This window comes from Myotis lucifugus, unplaced genomic scaffold, assembly GCF_000147115.1.
Source record: "Myotis lucifugus unplaced genomic scaffold, Myoluc2.0 scaffold_94, whole genome shotgun sequence".
Lineage (NCBI taxonomy): Eukaryota > Metazoa > Chordata > Mammalia > Chiroptera > Vespertilionidae > Myotis > Myotis lucifugus.
In genome coordinates, this window is record NW_005871142.1 from 275,450 (window position 1) to 297,135 (window position 21,686).

The 21,686-nt window shown below is 57.4% G+C and overlaps 1 protein-coding gene across 2 annotated transcripts in view; it reads left to right on the forward strand.

Annotated features, from left to right (window-relative positions):
- The window catches only part of ADCY3 (adenylate cyclase 3), a 49,656-nt gene that overhangs the window by 12,245 nt on the left and 15,725 nt on the right, over positions 1 to 21,686 (forward strand). For both annotated transcript variants that reach the window (XM_006091691.3, XM_023756431.1), the window contains 6 exons: positions 4,555 to 4,704; positions 18,488 to 18,618; positions 19,115 to 19,226; positions 19,329 to 19,456; positions 19,854 to 20,012; positions 20,727 to 20,904. In XM_006091691.3, the coding sequence (XP_006091753.1) occupies positions 4,555 to 4,704; positions 18,488 to 18,618; positions 19,115 to 19,226; positions 19,329 to 19,456; positions 19,854 to 20,012; positions 20,727 to 20,904 (858 nt within the window). The remainder of the gene's footprint in view (positions 1 to 4,554; positions 4,705 to 18,487; positions 18,619 to 19,114; positions 19,227 to 19,328; positions 19,457 to 19,853; positions 20,013 to 20,726; positions 20,905 to 21,686) is intronic.

Genomic DNA, 21,686 nt, shown 5'->3' on the forward strand with positions numbered 1-21,686 from the left:
GGGGGCGGGGAGGCAGTAAGAGAAGGGGTGGGGCAATGACAAGGAAACTTGGAAAATGACTTAAAATCTAAATTAAAAATCAGGGAACTGGATTAAATGCAGGACACATGAAACAGCCGTAATGGGTGGAGAACAGTGGATGTGGCTTTGAGTGTGTGGAAGAGAGGCTGGCCAGACAAGAACAATAAGGAGGCGTGACCCGAAGATGAGATTATGAGAATGGGGAAGAGAAGAAACAATAAAAGAGAAGATACAAGATACGGACAGGAAAACAATAGGCCATGGGCTCAGATGACCTAAAGCAGCGCTCACGGTTTGGGTTAAAGAGCCAGGCCGGTTGGAGGATCTGGGCTTTGTCTTAATATTTATTACAGCCCCTAGAACAGTGACGAGCAAATGCAGATTCCCGGGTCTCCACTGGCAGGTGGGGCCCAGAAATCTCCATTCTTCACCTGTTCCCCTTGGATGTCCTGAGCACCTGGCTCAGAAACACTGAGTAGGGAACCAGCAGCTAAGGACTCAGGGCTGAAAAGAAGCCCTGGGTGTCCCCGGGCTGGTCTGAGAGGCTGCAGAGAGGAGGGCTGCGGAGTCATCCCTGGGAAGCAACAAGGGAGGGAAGAAAGGGGATCGAGCGTCCAAGGAGAGAGGAAGAGTCCTCCAGGTTCGGGGGGGAGGGCCACTGGCCTGCAGCTGAGAGTCTGCACCAAGTTTTACTCTCAAGATGCGAGTCATTTGGAACTGAGGGTGGGCCGTCCGGGGCCGCTGTTTGCTCTGTTCAGTGGGTACATGCGTGAGGGCTTTGGAGTTTGTATGTGATCAGCGATCTTCCTTCACCTTGTCATCTGCCACGGGTGTGTGATGGTAATATTTCTGGAATTCTGAAGCTCTCCTGTCTCCTGGTGCAAATGTTCCTCTTCCTCGGGGCTGGTCCATTCGCTGTCAAGTTCATTTCAAAGACAATTCCTGAAAGGCAGGATCTGAGCGCTCAATGCAACGAGCGCTGACTGCTTCGAGGCGAGCAGACCTGAGCAGGCGGCATGGAGCCCTGCTGCCATCTGGTCACTCCTGTAAGCATATAACTTACTGTTTCTTGCCTTTCCTTCATTTGACACTGGCCATTGGTTTGAAAATTGGTTTCAATTCCCTTTACCGTCCAGAATCCTTATATTAAAATGTGTGTGTGTGAAAACCCACAGTTGTGTGTGTCCAGCCCAAGTTTGCTCCCTGTTAGGGCCTTTGCCCTCAGGCCCCTGCCCCTCAGAATCCTGCTGGGCTCCCTCTGCTTCTGGCAGCGTCTTCATCCCCCGGAGATCGGAGCTCCTTGAGGTCCTCTTGCACTCTCCGCACTCCGCATGGAGCCCGCCTCTCACCGAAGACTCAGGAGGGTTGGGTCTTACAAACACGATTAAACCTTTTAAAATAGAGTCCTTTAGGTAGAACTGGAATTATCTGGCCTGGAGAAAAAGACAAGGTGACTGACGCACGGGGTCACATCAAAAAGGGAAGACACAGTGCCGTGGCCCGGTGTTCCCTGTTTCCGAAGCCACAGGAGACGGGGGAGCCTCGAGGAGTTTTGTGGTTATTAGTCTAACCGACCCTTTTAAGAATCCGGTGAAAGCAACCGACTTGCTTCCTTGAACAGCTTTCAGGGTTATCGGGGGATGAGGAAGCCATGCCTCACAGAGGGTGAGGGACTTGCTCCAGGCCGCCCGCCTGCTGGTGGTGTGTGAGGTCTGTGTGACTACACAGCCCGGCCTGTTCCTGCGCGATCGTGGCTGGGGGGCCACGGAGGCTCGGGCTGGGCTTCCCGGGCCGGGAGGCTGGTTGCCGGCTGAGGTGCCGTCTCCCCTGCTGCTGCCTGCACCTTGGAGATTTTTTTCCAAAACATCTCAGCTTGTTTTAATGAACAGAGACGTCAGCGTGGCCGTCCCCCAGCAGCTGAGCGTCCCGAGGTCCCTGCGGGCGGCCAACACGGACACTGAAAGCCGGGGCAGCTTTCTCTGCCTCCATCCCTTCTCCCCAGTTCTGGAGTGTTCTGGAACCTGCAGGCCGGAACGACCCCACAGGGAGAGGCCAGCCTAGGCACTGGGGCCACCGGCCGGCCTCCGAGGGCGACTTCCATTTTGGAGCCCGCGTCCCCGAGGGCTGTTCGGAAACGTGCAGGATGTGGTGATTCATCGGATTCCAGGAGGAAGGACGCGGGGAAGGCATTTTCTCACGGGGTCATAAATACTGTTTCTGTGGTGGGTTAGATGAAGCTTCAGTCTGAATGTTTACCCACTTGGGAGACTTGTTTATTTTATTCATTTTTAAAATCTTGTGTTTAAAACATTTTGGAGGGGAAGTCAGACTGCCCCGTCTAAAGCAGGCCACTAGGGTAGCAACCGGAGCTTCTCAGCCGTGTAGGTGCGGGGCAGTCCCCCCGAGATTGAAGAACGTCTCCGGCCCGGCTGGTGTGGCTCAGGGGTTGAGCATCAACCTATGAACCAGTCGGTTGTGGTTCAATTCCCGTCAGGGCACCTGCCCAGGTTGCAGGCCCAAACCCCACACAGGGCGTGTAGGAGGCAGCCGATTGATGATTCTCTCTTATCGTTGATGTTTCTATCTCTTTCTTCTTCTCCCTTCCTCTCTGAAATAAAAAAATATATATATATTTAAAAAAAAAACCTCCTCCTGGCTCCCCTGCTCTCTCTGGAACCTTCCTCCCCCTAGCCGACCCCGCTTCCTGGCTGGAGGGCTCCTCGGCTTGGCTGCATCACCCTTTCAGATCTGGGCCCTGGACTTGGAAATGGCCTGTAGGGCCCTGGTCAGCCCCCCAGCGCTCTCCACCCCGCACAGGGGGAGGGGAGGAGGGAGGGAGGGAATGGCTCAGCTCCTTCGGGGGAGAGGGGGCAGGTGGACCAGAGCAACAGTGCCCTGGGGGTCCTTTCTTCACTGGAGGCAAGTTTAGATGTTTGGGGGAGTTCTAAGAAACCCAAGGCTTGGGGCTCCCGGGAGAAAGGTCTAGAAATAGATGAGCTTACTGGGAGGCTGGGAGGGAGTTCTCCGGCACGGATGGGACCCGAGGGACCCATGTCACTGTCCAGTAGCGTTTTGCCTCCACATCCCTGCAGCCGAGAGTGCAGCTGGGGAGGGGAGGAGGCCTCAGGGGACAGGAGGTAGCGTGGAAACTGACCTGCCTCCCTCCCATCCAGCCTTCTTCCCCGGGCCTCTCTGCACCAGGTCACACCCCCCAGCCTCACCCCCACCCCCACCCCTGTCCCAGCCTTTGCCCTCAGAGGTGAGGTCAGATGAGGACCAGACAGTCAAGAACGCAGGGACCTTTGCCCTGACTCAGTCCGCCCCTCAGCTCACCTGTGATGAAACCGTTGCGCAGACAGGTGATTTGACGTGCAGGTTCCCGGCTAGCGAGGGGCAGGGCTCCTCGTGCATTCATTTTCTACACCGTGTTACCCACCGTGGGGCGCAGAAGTGGGTTGTTTTTAAATACCCACATTTCAGTGCAAGGAATGCTGTCCTGCCTCGATGGTCCCCAGGCATGAACACACCCGAGTCTGTCACGCTGTCTGGCTTAGACGCTTTGGTTGTATTTGCTTGCCCTCTGACAGCCTGCACAGTCTGGTTTGGTTTTGTTAGGTGAACACGCGATGGGGGTGGTCAGCCAGCACCCGCGGTGGCGGGCAGGAGACCCCGCTCAGAGCTCAGTGCCCACTTAGTGTGGCAGTGCAGGCGGTTGTGCCAGGGTCACCTCGGCAGCAGGTGAGCAGGTCTGCAGTCCAGCGGCCCGTTGGAGTGGCCTGGGGAGCACACCCCCAGGGAGCCTGCAGGTGCCGGGGACAGAGGAACAGGCTCTCGCAGCCCAAAGAAGCTCTTTGTGCCAATGCACTGAGCTCGCAGCCCAAACACCGGGTCCCATCACCCCCTCTTCCTCTTCCTCTTCCTCTTCCTGTAGCTCCGGTTCCTTGTGGGACCTGGGTACGGGTACTGGCTGCCCCTCACCTGCTGGCAGGGGTGACCGAGGATGCATGTGAACCCCAGAAACCTGTAAGCCTGTGGCACAGGTGCAGGGTAGCAACGGTAACATTGTGACTCCGGAATCGGCCCAGGACCTCTGCAGGTCGGGTTATACACCTGCCGCTGGTGGATCTGGGCTTCCTGCCCTCTGCTCCCAGCTCATCAGCACCTACCTGCACATAATACACATGTGCTCAGTGTGTGGTGGTTGGACAAACGCGTGAACGAATGAATGGGTAGCAGAGGGACTGCTCAGGCCTCACAGGTGGATGGATTGGCCAGCTTAGCAGGAGGGGAGAACAGCAACCCCCCAACCAGCCTGCCAGGCCTGCAGCCACACCCTTGGGTGGGCCTCAGCCACGGCAACTGGGCAGCGTCTGCTGCAGGGACCTGAACATCCCTCGGTGTCACAGGCTCTGCTGGGCCCTCCCTGGACACTGGCAACTTGGGGTTTGGTCTCAGTCACCGCTCCCCACCACCACCCCCTCTCCTGAAGACGCGCCTTCACCACTGTCCTCTTCTCTCCTCCTCGGGGCGCAGATCCTGGCCAACGTCTTCCTCTACCTGTGCGCCATCGTCGTGGGCGTCATGTCCTACTACATGGCCGACCGCAAGCACCGCAAGGCCTTCCTGGAGGCCCGCCAGTCGCTGGAGGTGAAGATGAACCTGGAGGAGCAGAGCCAGCAGCAGGTAAGGCTCTTGGGTGGCCTCAGGGCAGTGGGCTGGGAGCTGGTCCGACCCGAGCTGGGGGGAGGGGCCTTTGGGGGTTCGGGGGGAGTCCAGTGCGCAGCCCCGGGGGCCTTGGAGTTCCCCCACCAGGTCAGGTGCTCACCGCCTGACGCCACCTCAGGGGTCCCTCGCCTGGAAGGGCTCCTCCCGACTTCAGGGAGCTTCTCTTACTGGAAACTCACTCCCGAATCCTCTGTGCTTGGCCTAAACCTCCCTCTTTCCCCTTTTCAGCTTATGTTTGTGTGTGTGTGTCACATCACCCCAGCAGCCGCCAGTGGCTCCCCGTGTTCCTTTCCCAGGTGAACGAGTGCTGTACACTGAATGCTAGTGCTCCGTGGGCTTGTTAGTGCTCTGCCACTCTCTCAAGGTCAAGGGCAGGTTCGCACGGCCCACCTACTGTGCGCACAGAATTGCTCTCCCTGCAGTCGGACCCATCCCCTGGCCTCGGGCCCTCGGGGTGAAGTCCATCCGCCCAGGGTGCTGTTTTCTTCGTGCTCAGGGCAGTCTCCCCACTGTCCCCTCCCTCTCAGTCATTTTTAACAAAGTAAAACCATCCCGACCCCCCGGGACCCCACCGTTTACATTTTTCTCTGCGGGAAGTGCCTGCTGGCCCGCTGTTTACCGGCTTCCCTGCAGCCAGTCACCGCAGCACCTCCCATTCTCGTGTGAGTCAGTCTTCCGCATCGTTTTTGGTCTGGACTCTTCTCAAATGCTTTTGAAGGTCCCCAGAAATTACACCCGCCAGTTTCCTGTCATCCAGAGGTTATTTCTCCCTCACGCACAAACTCAAGTGGAAAATATATGGTTCTCTGCTCTGGGAACCGTGCCTCTGCGTTCATGGCGTGCTGTGTGCTCTGGGTTCACAAAATGCAGTTTTCGTGGACTCTGCCACTCAGGTGGCCAGGGCTGTGGTTTCGGGGTCCCTCAGGAACCTGGGTGGTGGGGGCCCATCGGTGGGCCTCACATTCTCTGGACAGTGCTATTGGAGGCCCACACGGATTCATTTAGCTGATGGCCCTGGCTTCCTCTGTCCTGGGGGTGTGTTTTCTCGATCTGTTTAGCAATGAGATCTAGAAGCTTCGGAGCTGGGCCTCGGGCTCGTTTCTGCAGAAGGCAGGTTTAAGAAGGGGACGCTCCCAGCCTCCACGGGGACTTAGCTCACCGTGTGTGTCCCCTTCTCCTCGGCCTCGGTCCTGTGGTTCCCAAGGAGCTGCTGCGGCTTAAACATATTTAAAGAATCCTCTTCATAGTGCTGCTTGAAAGGCCTGAGTTTCTGGTTTTTATGCTGTCTTGTCTCGTTGGCATCTGGCCTCATACTGTGGACGCATTCCTCAGGTTCTTGACATAAAAAAACACAAAGCCTGTCACCACTTTGCTGAGCCAGGAGTTGTTGCCTACGATCTCTGGGTGGTTTTCAACACACCGATCTGCGTCAGTCTGTCTCTTAATGTAAAGCCCAGGACGTCTTCCATCCCATCGAACAGTGCTGGGCGGGGGCCTCCTGGTGTGGAGGGGAAGGCCCCTGGGTCTTAGACGAGTTCTCCGCCCCTTAGAGCAGCGGTTCTCAACCTGTGGGTCGCGACCCCTTTGGGGGTCGAACGACCCTTTCACAGGGGTCGCCTAAGACCATCAGAAAACACATATATAATTACATATTGGTTTTGTGATTAATCACTATGCTTTAATTATGTTCAATTTGTAACAGTGAAAATACATCCTGCACATCAGATCTTTACATTACGATTCATAACAGTAGCAAAATGACAGTTATGAAGTAGCAATGAAAATAACTTTATGGTTGGGCGTCACCACAACATGAGGAACTGTATTAAAGGGTCGCGGCATTAGGAAGGTTGAGAACCACTGCCTTAGAGCCTCACTTTTCTCATCGGCAAAGGTGGGGGTATTGATACTCCAAAGTGGAAGTATTAGTCCTCATCGTGCAGGGTTCCCTGAGTCCAACGGGAAACACAGGCAGAAGCGCTTTGTAACCAGTGAGCTTGGAGTTGGTGATGGTCAGGCTGCAGTGCATGGGCCATGAGTCCCGCTTCCTAATGCCTCGTGCTTTGTGCTTGCTCCGGGCAGGGTCCGAGCATGGAACCTGGGGCCTGGCTCAGAGGGCCACCCTGTGTGCTGGGGACCCCCGAACGCCATAGAGCAGCCAGTACCATAGAGAAGCCAGGGGGCACTGGCCCCAGGAATGAGAGGCCCCGGGAGGCAGACGGGAGGTGCAGGGGAGGGGCACAAACCTACACGCTCAGGCCTTGCTGGGACACAGCAGGTGTGTGTAAATGTCCATCAAGTGGAATGAATTTATCTAGCCCAGGTCCAGCTTGTGTGTGACCTTGAGCTAGTTCTTTCACCTCTTCAGGCCTCAGTTTCCCTATGTGTAAGATATAGATGGTAATAAAACATTGGGATAAAATGGATCATGTGTTAAGTCCCTTTGGAAATGAGAAAAGGCACTCTTACCATTGGGAGGGTTGGAATGCTCCTCCCACCCTGGCAGCTTCAATCTATAATAATAAAAGCATAATATGCTAGTTAGACCGGACAGCTGAATGACCTTCCTGATGTCCTTCTGGACAAAGCCAGGGCTGCAAGGGCCGAGGGCAGCCATGGGAGCGGGCCTAAGCTGGCAGTCGGACATCCCCCTGAGGGCTCCCGGACTGTGAGAGGGCGCAGGCAGGGCTGAGGGACCCCCCAAGTGCACGAATCTTGTGCACCGGGCCTCTAGTGTGCTCATATTTTCCTTAGTTGTTCTGTGACTATGTACACAAGAGAGGTTTACTTGCCATTTTAGTTTTCTTTCAGTGACTTTGACAAGTTGGGGTGTCATGGTCATGCGAGGCTTAGGAAATGATTTGAGAGGTGTTCCCTCTTTCTAATCCCTGGACGAGTTTGAGGAAGAAGTGGGCCATTGTTAAATGGTTAGCAGCATTCACTAGTGACACCGGTGGGTCTAGGGTTTTCTTTGTGAGAAGATTCAATTTCCTTCACAGATAAAGGTTTTTATATTTCTCTTTGTTTAAGCTTTGGAAAGTCTGTGTTTGTTTGTTTGTTTTTTCCAGGGGCTTGTTCATTTCGTCAGATGTAGATCTCTAGGTTGCCAGATTTTTACTTTCAGTCCTTTGAAGGTGTCATTCTATTAGCCTCTGGCTTCCATCATTTTTGTGGAAATGCCAGATGTCAGACATACAGTTGCCCCTTTTAAAGTAATTGCCTATTTTTTTTCCCTCTGGTTGCTTTCACGGTTTTGCCTTTGGTTTTTAGCAGTTTTATAATAATGGACCTAGGAGTTTGTTTTGTAGTTACTCTGCTAGGTATTCGAAGAGCTTCTTGAATTGATGGCTTGATGACTTTGATCAGTTTTGAAAATTTTCAGCAAGTAGCTTTTTAAAAAATAAGTATTACTGAAAGTATTACATATGTCCCCCTTTTCCCCCATTGACCCCCTCCAGCCCCCCCCTGCCCCAGGCCTTCAGCACCCCATTGTCTGTGCCCATGGATTATGCATATATGCATACAAAGCAAGTAGCGTTTTATTGCTTCTGTCTGATTCTTTCTTTCCCTTCTAGGACTCTAGATATTCTTATTAGACATTTTTACCACATTCCATAATTTTTTCCCCCTGAATCTTATCTTTCTTTTTCTTTCTTTCTGTGCATCAGGTAGAATGTTTTTACTGACTTGACTTCCAATGGATGAATCTTTAATTTCGGTTATTGTATTTGTTGTTGTTGTTCTAGAGTGTCCACTTCATTTTAACACATACATTCCAGTTCTTTGGTTAAGTTCTCCATTTGGTCACCTATTTCTTGGAAAATATTAAGTATTTATTTATTTCTCTCCTTCCCGCTATGTGACAGTCTGATCTTTAGTCTTCTGAAAATTGGGGTGAAAAATCATACCATTGTCATGCGTTGTTTGAGAATCACATAAAGTAAGAACTCTGAGTCCAGAAGCCAGGAAGCCCTTTAGTGCTATTAGCTGTGGCCACACTGGCCCCTGGGGTCACCAGCTGAAGGGCGGGGCTGAGAGGTAGTGGGAGCTGGTTGGGGCTGGTGTGCCTTTCTCCATGGCGACCGCAGAGATGCAGGTTGCTTCCTCCCCAGTTCTGGGGGGGTTTATGTCCCAGGAATGTCAGCCGGTGTGTCCTCGGAGCTGAGTGTAGGCTGGTGGTAGAGGCCACACGGTCCCATTGCACGTTTCTCCTGGTGGGAATAAGAGTGAGACAACAGACATGAGAACACGTTGGAAAGGGCTGCAGCACGTCCTAGGAGGACAGGGGACACATGGTTTGGACGTGGCTCCTGTGGAAGGAACTATTGAGGCGGGTCCCACACCAGCCACCGGGCACTCACAGTGTTCATTACCTTGTTAAAAAGATTCCCAATTTTAAGAAATTCCCAGTACACTCTTTGCAGAAGAAGCCTCCTTTCAGAGGTTAGTTCTCAGGGTCCAAGTCTCACCGATGAACGGGTTGGCGTGTATTTATCGTGTTTCCTAAACTGCTCTGGGAGGAAGCCCAGTGTGTTCGGAGGGGACGGCCTGTCATGGCGGCTGTGTGGCCACCAGCAGGACATTCTCCTCCGGGCCTTGTCCCCCTCAGCTGGACAGTGAAGCTGGGGGTTAGCTGGTGTCAGGGCTCCCCTCCTGCTTCCTCTGATTCCATTCTCTGTGTGTTGTCACCTGGGAGGTGGTACTGTCCTCTATGAAGGTGACCAACCTGCTGCTAATAGCAGGCAACTCCCGGGTGGCTGGGCCGCCCAGCACTGTCCCCCGGGAAGCGGGGAAGCAGCCCTGGGCCTCAGTCACAGGCTTCACCCTCTGCTTGGTCCCAGGCCGGCATGTCCATCTTGTTGACGGGCAAATGGGTGAGGGAGCATGTGGGTAATGGAAAGAAGTGGAGTGGGGCCTGGGCTGCTTAAACCTCCCCGGCTCCAGTTTCCTCCTCTGCAGGGAGGGACTTAAAACTCTGTGTGCGTGGCCCTGGCCTGCAGGGCCTCTCTTTGCATCAGCTGAGCAGGTGTCTACCTCTGGGCAGTCTGATGGCATTTACCTGTGACCCCAGGTGGACCTCAGGCTTCTCTCTCCAGCTCCCCTCGGCTCCTCGGGGGTGGCCGGGTGGAGGCCCAGAGGAAGGAACTGGAGTTGTTTTCCTTTATTCCATGGGATCATACTCCAGGGTTGAGTTGGGGACCTTGATGGTTGCTAAGCGCCTCGGCTGCCACCTGGTAACAGCAGGCATCCAGGAAATGCACCAGGGCACACCTGTCAGCAGGTACACCCTGCAGAATGTGAGCCTTCCTGAGTCCCATGCAGAGCTGCTTCCCAGCGGGAGGGACGTGGTTGAAGGAGGATGTGGGAGAGGACGGAGGGACGACAGGAGGCTCGTGAGGCCTGCACTCCCTTTAGATTCTGTTGGTGAGGGAAGAGGGGGCGACTTCGGTCCCCACCCTCCATGGGGAGGAAGCTGTGGCCGGGCACGTGGGGAGAGCCCAGGGCTGACCGTGCAGAGTTCTAGGTCAGCAAGCCGTTCGCCGTCCCCCACCTCAGTGAGGACCACTGTGCCAGGCCACCTTCATCCGGCGCCTGGAGGACCTGGTGGAGGTGACACTGGGTTGTTGTCCGTGCAGCTCCTGGGGGATCCGTGACAGAGCAGCCTCCTCACTCTGCCTTGAACCCAACGCCCGGGGTCACCTCTGACCGGGGGTGGCATTTCTTCTTTGTGCCCGAGTCTCAGGGAAGAACCAGCCGTTCACCATGAGAGTCAGACGTCTCTCCTGGGAGCCCGAGCTGGGGACTCGACAGCTGGCACCGCGTGGGCTCAGCTTCAGTTTCTCATCTTCCTGAAGGTCCCTCCTCTCCGACCTCTGCCCCAGCCTGCCCCGCTGTTCCCTTCCAGACCTTTGGCTGCGAGGTGAAGGCGTAGAGCAATCTCGACCTTGAACCCTGTTCTCATGGGAGGTTGGTAGGGGAGAGGGGAGTCATGGGGAGCGAGAATGGAGCCAGCTCCCTTCTGGCCTGGGGTTGGGCTTCTAGGGTCAGTCCTCAAAGTGCCCGGTTGTCCTGGCGACAGTGAGGCTGGGGCTGGCCTGGGAGCCAGTGAGGCGGGAAGAGGAGCTGGGGCGGGAGCAGCTCCCACCTCCACAGCAGCTCTGCCTCTTGCTCTGACTCGGTGCGTGGTGGCCGGTGGCCGCCGCACTGTCCTGTTGTGAGTACCCGGCGGAGAGGGCAGAGCGGCCGCCCACTCGGCAGGAACCACAGAGGACCGGCCCCCCACCCAGCCTGGGCAGTTAGTTGTGTCTTCACAGTGCCAGTCACACACAGCTAATATTTCCGTTTTCGGTGTAGCCTCGATGCCTCTTGGCTTGAGAAGCCCGAGGTGTCTCCTGGTTGGAGTAGGAACCAGTGCTGCTGTGCTCCCAGCGCCCACCCCGGGGGTGTCACTGCAAGTTCTTCATCCTGACCGTCCAGGCTCTAGCACAGTGGTTCTCAACCTTCCTAATGCCGCGACCCTTTAATACAGTTCCTCATGTGGTGGTGACCCCCAACCATAAAATTATTTTCGTTGCTACTTCATAACTGTCATGTTGCTACTGTTGTGAATCGTAATGTAAATATCTGATGTGCAGGATGTATTTTCATTGTTACAAATTGAACATAATTAAAGCATAGCGATTAATCACAAAAACAATATGTAATTATATATGTGTTTTCCGATGGTCTTAGGCAGGGGTGGGCAAACTTTTTGACTCGAGGGCCACAATGGGTTCTTAAACTGGACCGGAGGGCCGGAACAAAAGCATGGATGGAGTGTTTGTGTGAACTAATATAAATTCAAAGTAAACATCATTACATAAAAGGGTACGGTCTTTTTTTTTTTTTTAGTTTTATTTCAAACGGGCCGGATCCGGCCCGCGGGCCGTAGTTTGCCCACGGCTGGTTAGGCGACCCCTGTAAAAGGGTCGTTTGACCCCCAAAGGGGTCGCGACCCACAGGTTGAGAACCGCTGCTCTAGCAGGACAAACCACATTTCAGAGAGTGCAGGCGGGGGGGTGGGCCCGCAGAGGGACGCTTGCTGTGCCGGGTGGACGCGGGCACCAGGGGCGGAGGAAGGAGCGACGGGCAGTGGCCGAGCCACGGAGACTCTGAGAGGCGTTTGGAGTTGGATTTAAGAAGAACGTGGTGGATGTGGGTTCTCGGGCGGCTTTTCAGGAAGAGAGGGAACCTGGGATGTGCGGTGGGAGAGCAGAGGGGGCGGCCGAGGTGGGGCTGGTGAAGAGTGAGGCTGGGGGTGGAGGGGGCAGGTGATGGGGAGTGAGGCTGTGGTGACAAAGCCCTCAGTGAGGACTCCTCTCTGTTCCTTGTGTGGGAAGGACTGGAGTCAGGGGACCCACGGGAAGCTGGCTCGGGGCGGGGCTGGGCTGGGTGGTGGCCGCATGGGGGGTGGGTAGAGAGTAAAGGAAGGTGGGAGCGGCATGCGGAAGAAGTGCCATTGGACGGAGGCAAAGGGAGGGAAGCGCAACCACCTTAAAGCCTTAGGGGTGGAGATTGGGTCTGTCCCTTGCCTGGGCCTTCGTTCCCAGGGTGGACTGAGCTGCTGTCCGGGGGTCCAGGACGGAAGCAGGTGTGTGCTTCCCCTGCAGACGCCATAGCATCCCTTCCCCTCCCGCTGACCGCAGGTGCGCCCTCAGCACCGTGGCCTCCAGGCAGCAGCCGCTCTCTGCCCCTCCGTGTTGGCAGGCGAGCTGTACTTAATCGCTAAGTGTCCGCACTGTCCGATATGGCAGCCACTAGCCATAGGCGGCTGTTTAAGTTAATTAAAACTAAAGAATTAAAGATCAGAGCCTCCGCTGCACCAGCCGCATCCGCGTGCTCAGTAGCTGCGTGTGGCGGGTGCCACCGTGGGACACACAGGCTCTGGCCCATTTCCGTGGGGGTGGAAAGTCCTGATGGTGCTGTTCCAGAGGGTGATGGCTTGTCCCTCGGGCCACGTCTCCTGCTTGACAGCTCATTAACTCACCAGCCTCCAGGGAGCACCTGCTTTGTGCCAAGCAGGCTGTGAGGGCTCCAGGTACCGCACACGGGGCCTTCTGTGGGTCCAGAGGGCTGTCTCCCGAGACTGCGGTCACCGGGGCCCACACAGCGGCCCCGCCCGTCTCTGGAGATGGCACAGGAGTCCAGGCGAGTGACCGAGGCTCGCGTACTCCATGTCCCCTCTCCCGCAGGGGACAGCTCTGGGCTGACCCTGCGTCTGTGTGGTTCCTGGTGGGGACTGGCTGGTCTGGCCCCACCACTGCGATGGAGTGTGGCTCTGCTTCCCCTTGGAGCCCACCCCCCCGGGAGACTCCGGAGCCCTGGCCTGAAGCCTGTTCTCGCTCGGGAAGGTCTTGTGGAAAGATGGCTGGTGTGAGTGATGCAGCATCTCCCTCTCTGAACTCCCACGGCCGTGGCTGAAGACAGCAGAGCGCTCCTGCCCCCTGAGGCCAGTCACTCTGCGATGGCCTCCCCGCCTGCCCATCCGAGCTCCTGGGAGTACTGTTTACCTTTGACTTTCCCAGCTCAAGGACCTGCACAGATGACCAGTGACTGCGCTTGAGTGACCGAGGTGGTGTGGTCCCCTAGTCTACGGGGCGACCCCTGCCCTGTGGACAGACGGTAGCACTGGGGTTTCCAGATGGCACGCGAGGTGGCGCTGGGGCTCTGGCCTCCCAGGACTAGCGGACCGGGTCCTCCTGCTCTTCACATCTTCCTCCTCCTCTTCACATCTTCCTCCTGCCGCCTCTGCTCAGGTGGGCAGGCCAGGAGGGGCACCTGGTGGCTTCTAAGTGGCTTGGAAGCTCCAAGGATCCAGATAGATCAGGACCAGAATAGACATGTCTGTGGACAGCTGTGTGCTCACAGCCTGTGATGGGTTGTCATGACATGTATTTGTGTGTGTTACACACAGCACATATGTAGGACACACCTGTACATACACAAGGACACCCCGCCCCCCTCAGACAAGCAGGTACCACACAGACACCTCACTGTATGCACACACAGCTACCTGGGCACTGCTGGTGCCTCTCCTTCCCTCTGCCCTTTTACAAGGATGTTGTAGACACGCAGCGTCTACTCAGCAAAGCTCATTTCTCTAAATCCCTGCCGGCCCCCTGGCTGTGATGAACTCCTCAGTGCTCACCAGAGGGTCAGCTGGCGCAGCTTGGGCTCCTGGGAGCAGTGCCGGCCGCCTTCCCCCGTCCCGTCCCAGTCCTGCGCCAGGGACAAGGTGAGCCCTGGCACGAGTCATGGCTGCAGGGGGCTTGATCGCTTCCCTCCCGCAGCCGGCGAGGCCATGCTGCCCCACTGCCCACCAGGTCTCAGACCACCCGGCAGCTCAGCAGATCCCTGTTCCCGGAAGAGGAGATCCCAGCCCCGGGGGCCAGGAGGCCGAGCATCCAGCCCTGGGCCGCCGCGACCACTTCTCCCCGGGGTGAGGACACCTTGCTCCTGCCCCAGCCAGTCCCTGCCCAGCTGTCTGCTCCCCACCGGCGGCCCGGTGCTTCTCCCAGGACGGGGCAGTGTTTTCTGTGCCCGGGAGCCTCCTGGTGCTTGTTCTTCCTTTTTGAGACTCGTTTGGTGCTTTTCCCAGAGAGGGTCGGGCCTTGACTAAGCTCCTGTGATTTTAGGGTGACCATCAAAGCCCTTGGGCCGTTTGGCGGGACCCGGGCCAGCCTTCCGCCCTGTGGGGACTCCCTCCTGTGGCTCTGGCGGGTCGGATGGGAGGTCACCGCGTCTCAGGCAGCACACTCTTCACGGGAGCTGTTTGGACTTTTAGAGACGTTTCCAGCAGCCTTCTCTCCTCAGCTTTCTCTCGGGGCGGGGGGGCCTCCAGAGCAAGGCTCCCCCTTCTCCAGGCAGCAGCTGCCCTCAGACTTGAAGCCTTTCTGAGGCTTCTCTGGGCTGAGTCCCAGCCACGAAGACACACACCCCTCCCCCACCTCCCCTCAAGGTCAGTCCCTGGTGAAGGCAGAGGGTATGAGTTTTTTTGCGGTGGGGACTCATTACAGGAGTCCACCGCCTCATCCCAGACCCTTGGCGTCTGTTAAAGACCAAGGGGCGTGCGCTGGAGCCGCTTCAGGCGGGGAATGGATTAAAAGTCGAATCGCATCGCAAAGGGCCGATAGACTGTTTGACTCCCAGTCTGGAGACACCGTGCCTCTCCCACTCTGTTCTCTCCGGTTGATTTTCGGGGACTCAGATGGGGGATGCTTGCTTTTGCCTTTGCCAGGATCTCCCCTTTCTAAGAAAACTGGTTGCTATGGACCAGCCGTGGTCAGGGTCACCGCTGGAGGCAACAGGAAGTTCTGTGTTTATTCCCAGTTTAAAAAGTTTCTTTAAAAAGCAGCAGCATAACACCATATATAGCATTTTGGAAAACATTTTACGTTTTCTCTTAACCCCATCCCCCCAGTTGCTCTCTGCTCTCACCTCTATCCCCTGCCTTTACTTAGACCAGTGATGGCGAACCTATGACACGCGTGTCAGAGGTGACACGCGAACTCATTTTTTTGGTTGATTTTTCTTCATTAAATGGCATTTAAATATATAAAATAAATATCAAAAATATAAGTCTTTGTTTTACTATGGTTGCAAAGATAAAAAAATTTCTATATGTGACACGGCACCAGAGCTAAGTTAGGGTTTTTCAAAATGCTGACACGCCGAGCTCAAAAGGTTTGCCATCACTGACTTAGATGTACTTATATCCTGCATCACCTTCGCAGAACACAGTCTGTGTCCGCTCTGCGTTTCTCTCATTTTCTTGTGGCAACAGTTTTTACCGAGACCAGTTTAGGTGGCATAATCTTCCCCCCAAAGGGCGTGTCCGGTTTAATTAGCATTGTGTCTTTTTACTTCTTTTGGGTTATTTTTTTAAAATATATTTTACTGATATTTTACAGAGAGGAAGGGAGAGGGATAGAGAGTTAGAAACATCGATGAGAGAGAAACATCGATCAGCTGCCTCCTGCACACCTCCTACTGGGGATGTGCCCACAACCAAGGTACATGCCCTTGACCGGAATCGAACCTGGGACCCTTGAGTCCGCAGGCTGACGCTCTATCCACTGAGCCAAACCTGTTAGGGCCTTTTGGGTTATTTTTGCTGGATAAATTCCCGGAAGAGTCATCAATGGGTCAGAGGCTGGGAACATTCTTTTGACTCCCAAAGCATAGAGCGAGTGCTATTTTAGGAAGAGCAGGCTCTGCCTCGGTGCTGGGGAGGGCCAGACACATCCCTCCGCCCTGGCCCCCTCGAGGCTCGGCTACCCTGGGGTCTCTCTCCCCACCACCCCTGCTTCTCCTGTGGGGCCCACCAGACAAGGGCGCCTGGATCCCAGCCTCCTTCCTCCTCCAGGAACTCGTATGAGGTGCTGGGGCCTTTCCCGTGGGCCCGAGCATGGATGTCAGGGATCCTCTATGACAGTGGTTCTCAACCTGTGGGTCGCGACCCCTTTGGGGGTCGAACGACCCTTTCACAGGGGTCGCCTAAGACCATCGGAAAACACATATATAATTACATACTGTTTTTGTGATTAATCACTATGCATTAATTCAATTTGTAACAATGAAATTGGGGGTCACCACAACATGGGGAACTATTAAAGGGTCACGGCATTAGGAAGGTTGAGAACCACTGGCTTAGAGTCTCTGAATCTAAGGGCAGACGATGTCAGCGCCAAGAGACACCAAGGACGTGGGCAGAGGGAGAGGAGCAGGCCTGGGCTGGTGGGTGAGGTTGTTGAAGGGTGGGGTCCGGGGGGGGGGAGTGGTAGGAGGGGCTCGTCTATACTGGGGGGGACACGAGAGCAGGGAAATGGGACCAGAAAGGCCGGTGGGTGCCCAGTCAGGCGGCCTGGGGCCTCTGGAGGAGGGTGGCGGGTAGAGAGCGCCCGCGTGCTGGGCACCGCGCGGAGGACGAGCAGAGCCGCGGAGGTGGGGGGCTGGATCTGGCTGTCACCAAAGTCCTGGTTGTGACTGGCAGGGTACGCCCCTCCTTCACTGCCCACTGCCATGCCCCCCTCTGCCCTGAGCGTCCTCTCCCGTGGAGTCCCTGGCGGCTGCCTTCTGCTCCTTGCTCTGTCACGTGCTTGTCCAAACCAGTTTCATCACCGCGACTCGGGTGGCCTCTGCCTGCTGACCGTGTTGAGGGGGACTAAGGTCTCATAAGCCACACGAGTCAGCTGGCAGCCTTCATGTACAACCACAGCTGCTTCCTTGTTGTTCAGATCGTTTATGCTTTCAGTGTGCTCATGCTCTTGAAAAAAGTTACGGAAATCATACAACCCGTGACGGTTCCCACCCTCCCCCACCCGAGAGCGGCTCAGGGCCTCGTCACACGGGGATCCCGGGCCGTGTCCTGGGCTGCACTGAGTCTCCTGCTGCTGCCTCGTCCCACCGTGGCTGACAGCCTTGAGCCTGCGCCGTGCTGGGAGGCAGCGGTTTTCAGGGAAATGGGGACTGTGGTCGGGGCATGGAGCACCTTACAGGACTTGATTGGGATCCCCAGCTTCCTACCCCAGCCTGGGTGCTCACTGCTGCCCCCCGCTGCCCCTTCTCCCTGGGGACCCCAGCAGCTCTGTCCCTCGGCAGCCCATGAGAGCTGGCAGCACCCTCGTCTCTGGTTTGAAAATCCTCCTGGCCCTGGCCAGCGCTGCTCAGTGGTTAGTGTTGGCCTGTGCACCGGAGGGTCTCCGGTTCGATTCCCGGTCAAGGGCACGTACCTGGGTTACAGATCTGATCCCCACCCCACCCTGGTCGGGGTGCATGTGGGAGGCAACCAATCCATGTGTCTCTGGCACTTCGATGTTTCTCTCTTTTTCCTCTCTCTCTCCCCTTCCACTCTCTCTAAAAAATCAAGGGAAAATGCCCTCACTCTCAGGTGAGGGTTAAAAAAAAAATCCTCCTGTTCCAGGAGAGTCCTCAGTCCCCGTGTCAGTGTCAGGGGGCGGTCCCTGGGCCCCCACCCGCCCTGGGTTCCTTGGGCTTCTCATTCCTGAGCTGCCGCGATGCCTCCCAGAGGTTCCTAACGGTGGGCGTTGCTGTGGAAATGCAGAGATAGTCATGGCCACTGTGAGTGCTCAGGCTGGGCAGGCGGACGTGCCTCGGTATCGCCATGTGAGTCACTCTAAGAGAGAGGATTGATTTTGTCCATGAACCAGATGGGAGGTGGGGACCTGTGCTGTGGTGGTGAGCAGGTGGGGGGCTCTGGTCTGCAGACCGTCCTAGGGGAATGGGAGGGGCTGCCCTCCAGCAGATCTGTCTTCTGTCAGGGGGGCTGAGGCCCTGCCTTCTGGCTGGTAGGGGCTGGGGTTCAACACCAGATCCTTGGGGGCCTCTTGGCTGCCCACCCAGGGAAGGGGAGGAGCGCCTCCTGCTTAGGCCCTGCCTCGGGGCAGGAGCCACGGAGAACGGCCCCCAGTACCTGTCACACTCCCTGTGGCAGGGGGGACGCCTCAGAGGCCCAGAGCCAGGCTTGGATTTCTTCCTGGGCTCCCGGCTCCCGTCAGCACTCCCGCCAGTGCAGGTGCTGCCCGTCCTGGGCTGTGCTCTGGGGTCTGTGGGGGGCGGGCGCATGGCTCCTGGCTGACGTTGCCAGAATCGGGTGTTTCTTCCCGGAAGTGCTTGAGCTGCCCCTGGATGAACACCAGTGAGACCCTGAGGTCCCCACTCACTGCCCTCCCTGTGCCCACAGGAGAACCTGATGTTGTCCATCCTGCCCAAGCATGTGGCTGACGAGATGCTAAAGGACATGAAGAAGGACGAGAGCCAGAAGGACCAGCAGCAGTTCAACACCATGTACATGTACCGCCATGAGAACGTCAGGTGCGCCGGGCCCGCACGGGCTCCGAGAGGGCCCTGTGGGGTCAGCTGAGCGCCGCGGGTTAAGGTCATTCCCCTGGGACTAGAAGCAGAGCCGTCCCCACAGTGTGAGCCCCAGTGTGAGCAGCTTTGCTGACGGGCATCGGGGCTGAGACGTGCTTTGGGCTCTGTGGTTCAGCCCCGTTGCTGTACCAGCATCACCCAGAGCCAGGAAGTGGCATCTGTGAGGCCACCCAGCATTCAGGGCCAGCGCTGGGCTCCTGCCTTCCTCCTGGATCAGGAGGGAGGCAGCCTGGGAAGGGGCCCCTAGAGGGAAGCCCACAGGATAAGCTAAGTGCCAGAGCCCCAAATTCACCCTCAAAGCGCCAGAGTCTCACGGCTTTGGGGCTTGAGCAAGGACCTGCTTCCCCGGGATCCTGGCTGCCCTGGGTTGGGAGCAGGAGCTGGCGTGGCGGCAGGGGTGCGGCGGGGGCCTCACCGCGGTGCCTCCTCCCTGCAGCATCCTCTTTGCGGACATCGTGGGCTTCACCCAGCTGTCTTCCACCTGCAGCGCCCAGGAGCTCGTGAAGCTGCTCAACGAGCTCTTTGCCCGCTTCGACAAGCTGGCGGCCGTGAGTCCCCTCGCGGTCTGAGCCGGCTCCGTGGGTCCCTCCCTCCTGTCCCTCCTCTGCTTTGTCACTCCTCCCGCCACAGCCCGCGCCCTGCCCTTTCAGAAATACCACCAGCTGCGGATTAAGATCCTGGGCGACTGTTACTACTGCATCTGCGGCCTGCCTGACTACCGGGAGGACCACGCCGTCTGCTCCATCCTCATGGGGCTCGCCATGGTGGAGGCCATCTCGTAAGTGGGTGCCGCTGCAGGGAGGGGGCGCCTGGGCCCGTAGGAGGAGCAGTTCTGTCGTGGTGGCCCAGAAGCCCCCAGGGCCCGGAGGAGTCTGCTCAGGCATGTAGTGCGGGATGTAGCGATGTTACGTGGGACGTAGCGATGTTATGTGGGACGTAGCCATGTTATGCAACTGGAGGTCCCTCAGGACCAGGCTGGGGGCAGTCCTTCTGCCCGCTCAGCTCAAAGGCAGACAGAAAGCTGGGGGGCACCCAGTTGGCCGCTTGGCCCAGAGGAGGAAAACTCGTGTGGGATCCCTCCTGTAGGGCGAGGGGGTGAGGGGGTGAGGGGGTGAGGGGGCCGGCACCCTGGCTGCAGCTTCCCCTGACCCTCCTCCTTTCTGTGTCCCTGGCAGGTATGTGCGGGAGAAGACGAAGACCGGGGTGGACATGCGTGTGGGGGTGCACACGGGCACTGTGCTGGGGGGCGTCCTGGGCCAGAAGCGCTGGCAGTATGACGTGTGGTCTACCGATGTCACTGTGGCCAACAAGATGGAGGCTGGCGGCATCCCCGGGTGAGTGTTCCTTCCCAGTGGGCAGGCGTGAGGTCGGAGGGGACAGCCATCCCTCAGGTCTGTGGCTCGGACAAGGGCCCCCTCCCACCAGGAGCCGTGTTCCTTCTCGGGTGCCCGTCTCCTTGGTCTGAGGTTGGCTGTGGCCTCCCGTGCCTGGACCTCTGCAGCCGTGTGTCCTCCCGTCCCCTGTGCCCACTGGCGGGGCTGCCCGGGCTGATGCCATCACACTGCTGCAGTCAGAGTGCCAGCCTCCCCGGAGGGCGTTACCCTGATGGCCAGCAGCAGGCTCGGAGGAGCGGCTTGCCGGTTACAGAAGCGGCTGGGCCAGGACCTGCCTGCGCTCGGGGCAGACAGGCTGAGGCTGCTGAATCCTGACCGCCTGGGCCAGGGAGTCCCTCAGGCAGTCACCAGCCTCTGCCTCGGGGTGACTCCCAGAGAAGGGTCCATTGCCCCCGAGAGCAGGTGCAGACTTCTGAGTGTCCTTCTCGTGTACTCTCAGCAGCCTGTGAGGACACAATGTTATTCCTGTCTCATGGACTTACACTGAGGCTCCGAGAGGGGCAGGGGCCACACCGCCCACACAGGACCTCCCTGTCTCTGCCCCGGGTGGCCCTCTGTCCCATGCACCCCGAGAGTCTGGCCCGGGCGGCAGCCTGGGCCGGGACAGGGGGCGGGTGAGGGCCCGTGCTCAGGGCCTCCCTGGCTGCGCTGCAGACGCGTGCACATCTCCCAGAGCACCCTGGACTGCCTGAAAGGAGAGTTCGACGTGGAGCCCGGCGAGGGGGGCAGCCGCTGCGATTACCTAGAGGAGAAGGGCATTGAGACCTACCTCATCATCGCGTCCAAGCCAGAGGTGAAGAAAACCGCCTCCCAGAATGGCCTCAACAGCTCGGTGAGTCCCCACCCACCCCTGCACTGGGGGACGGGAAGGAGGGGCTGGTGGAGGGGTGGCAGAGGACTGGGCGCGGCCTGGTGGCGGAATGAGCTGTGAGGTGCAGGTGGGCATCACAGCAATGCCGAGTCCCGCTGAGCAGGTGGCTGGAGGCCTCCGTTCAGAGGGCCAGCTGGTGCCTGCGGGAGGTGACTGTCCTGTCCGGTCCCAGGAACACGTGTGGTGCTCTGAGTGGCTGGGTTGCAGGGAGGGTCCCTGCAGGGAGGAAGCAGTGGAAGCCACAGGAGTGACGTGGATGCCAAGGAGGTGAGCAGAGGGAGGGCCCGAGGAGGCAGTGGGAGCGCCTCCTTACTCACCTCGGCCCCTCCCGGGCCCAGGCCGGCTCTCCACTCACTTTTTATCTTTGTTCATGTGAGGGTGAAGCTATGAACAGTCTCATGTCTTTAGTTATTCCCAAGGCAGGACACTGTTAATGTGGCTGTCAGCCAGGTGAGTGTCTGAGAATCGCACATTCATATCCACCCTTGGAGGCTCTCCCCAGCTCTGGATTCTAGGAGCGCTTCATGAGAGGAAGGACCCGTTGCCATATGACATTCATCAGCTATTTTATAGGCATCCCTGCCTGCCAGCACTTGGTACGCCCTCTCAGGGAATGTAAGTGTTTTGCTGGAGACTCTGGTTCTCTCCCCGCTATGGCTGTGCAGCCGCCGTCAGCCGCTAGGGGGCGTGGGGCAGGAAGCAGTGGCCGGACTGTCCTGAGCGCAGGATGAGCCTCACAGTTG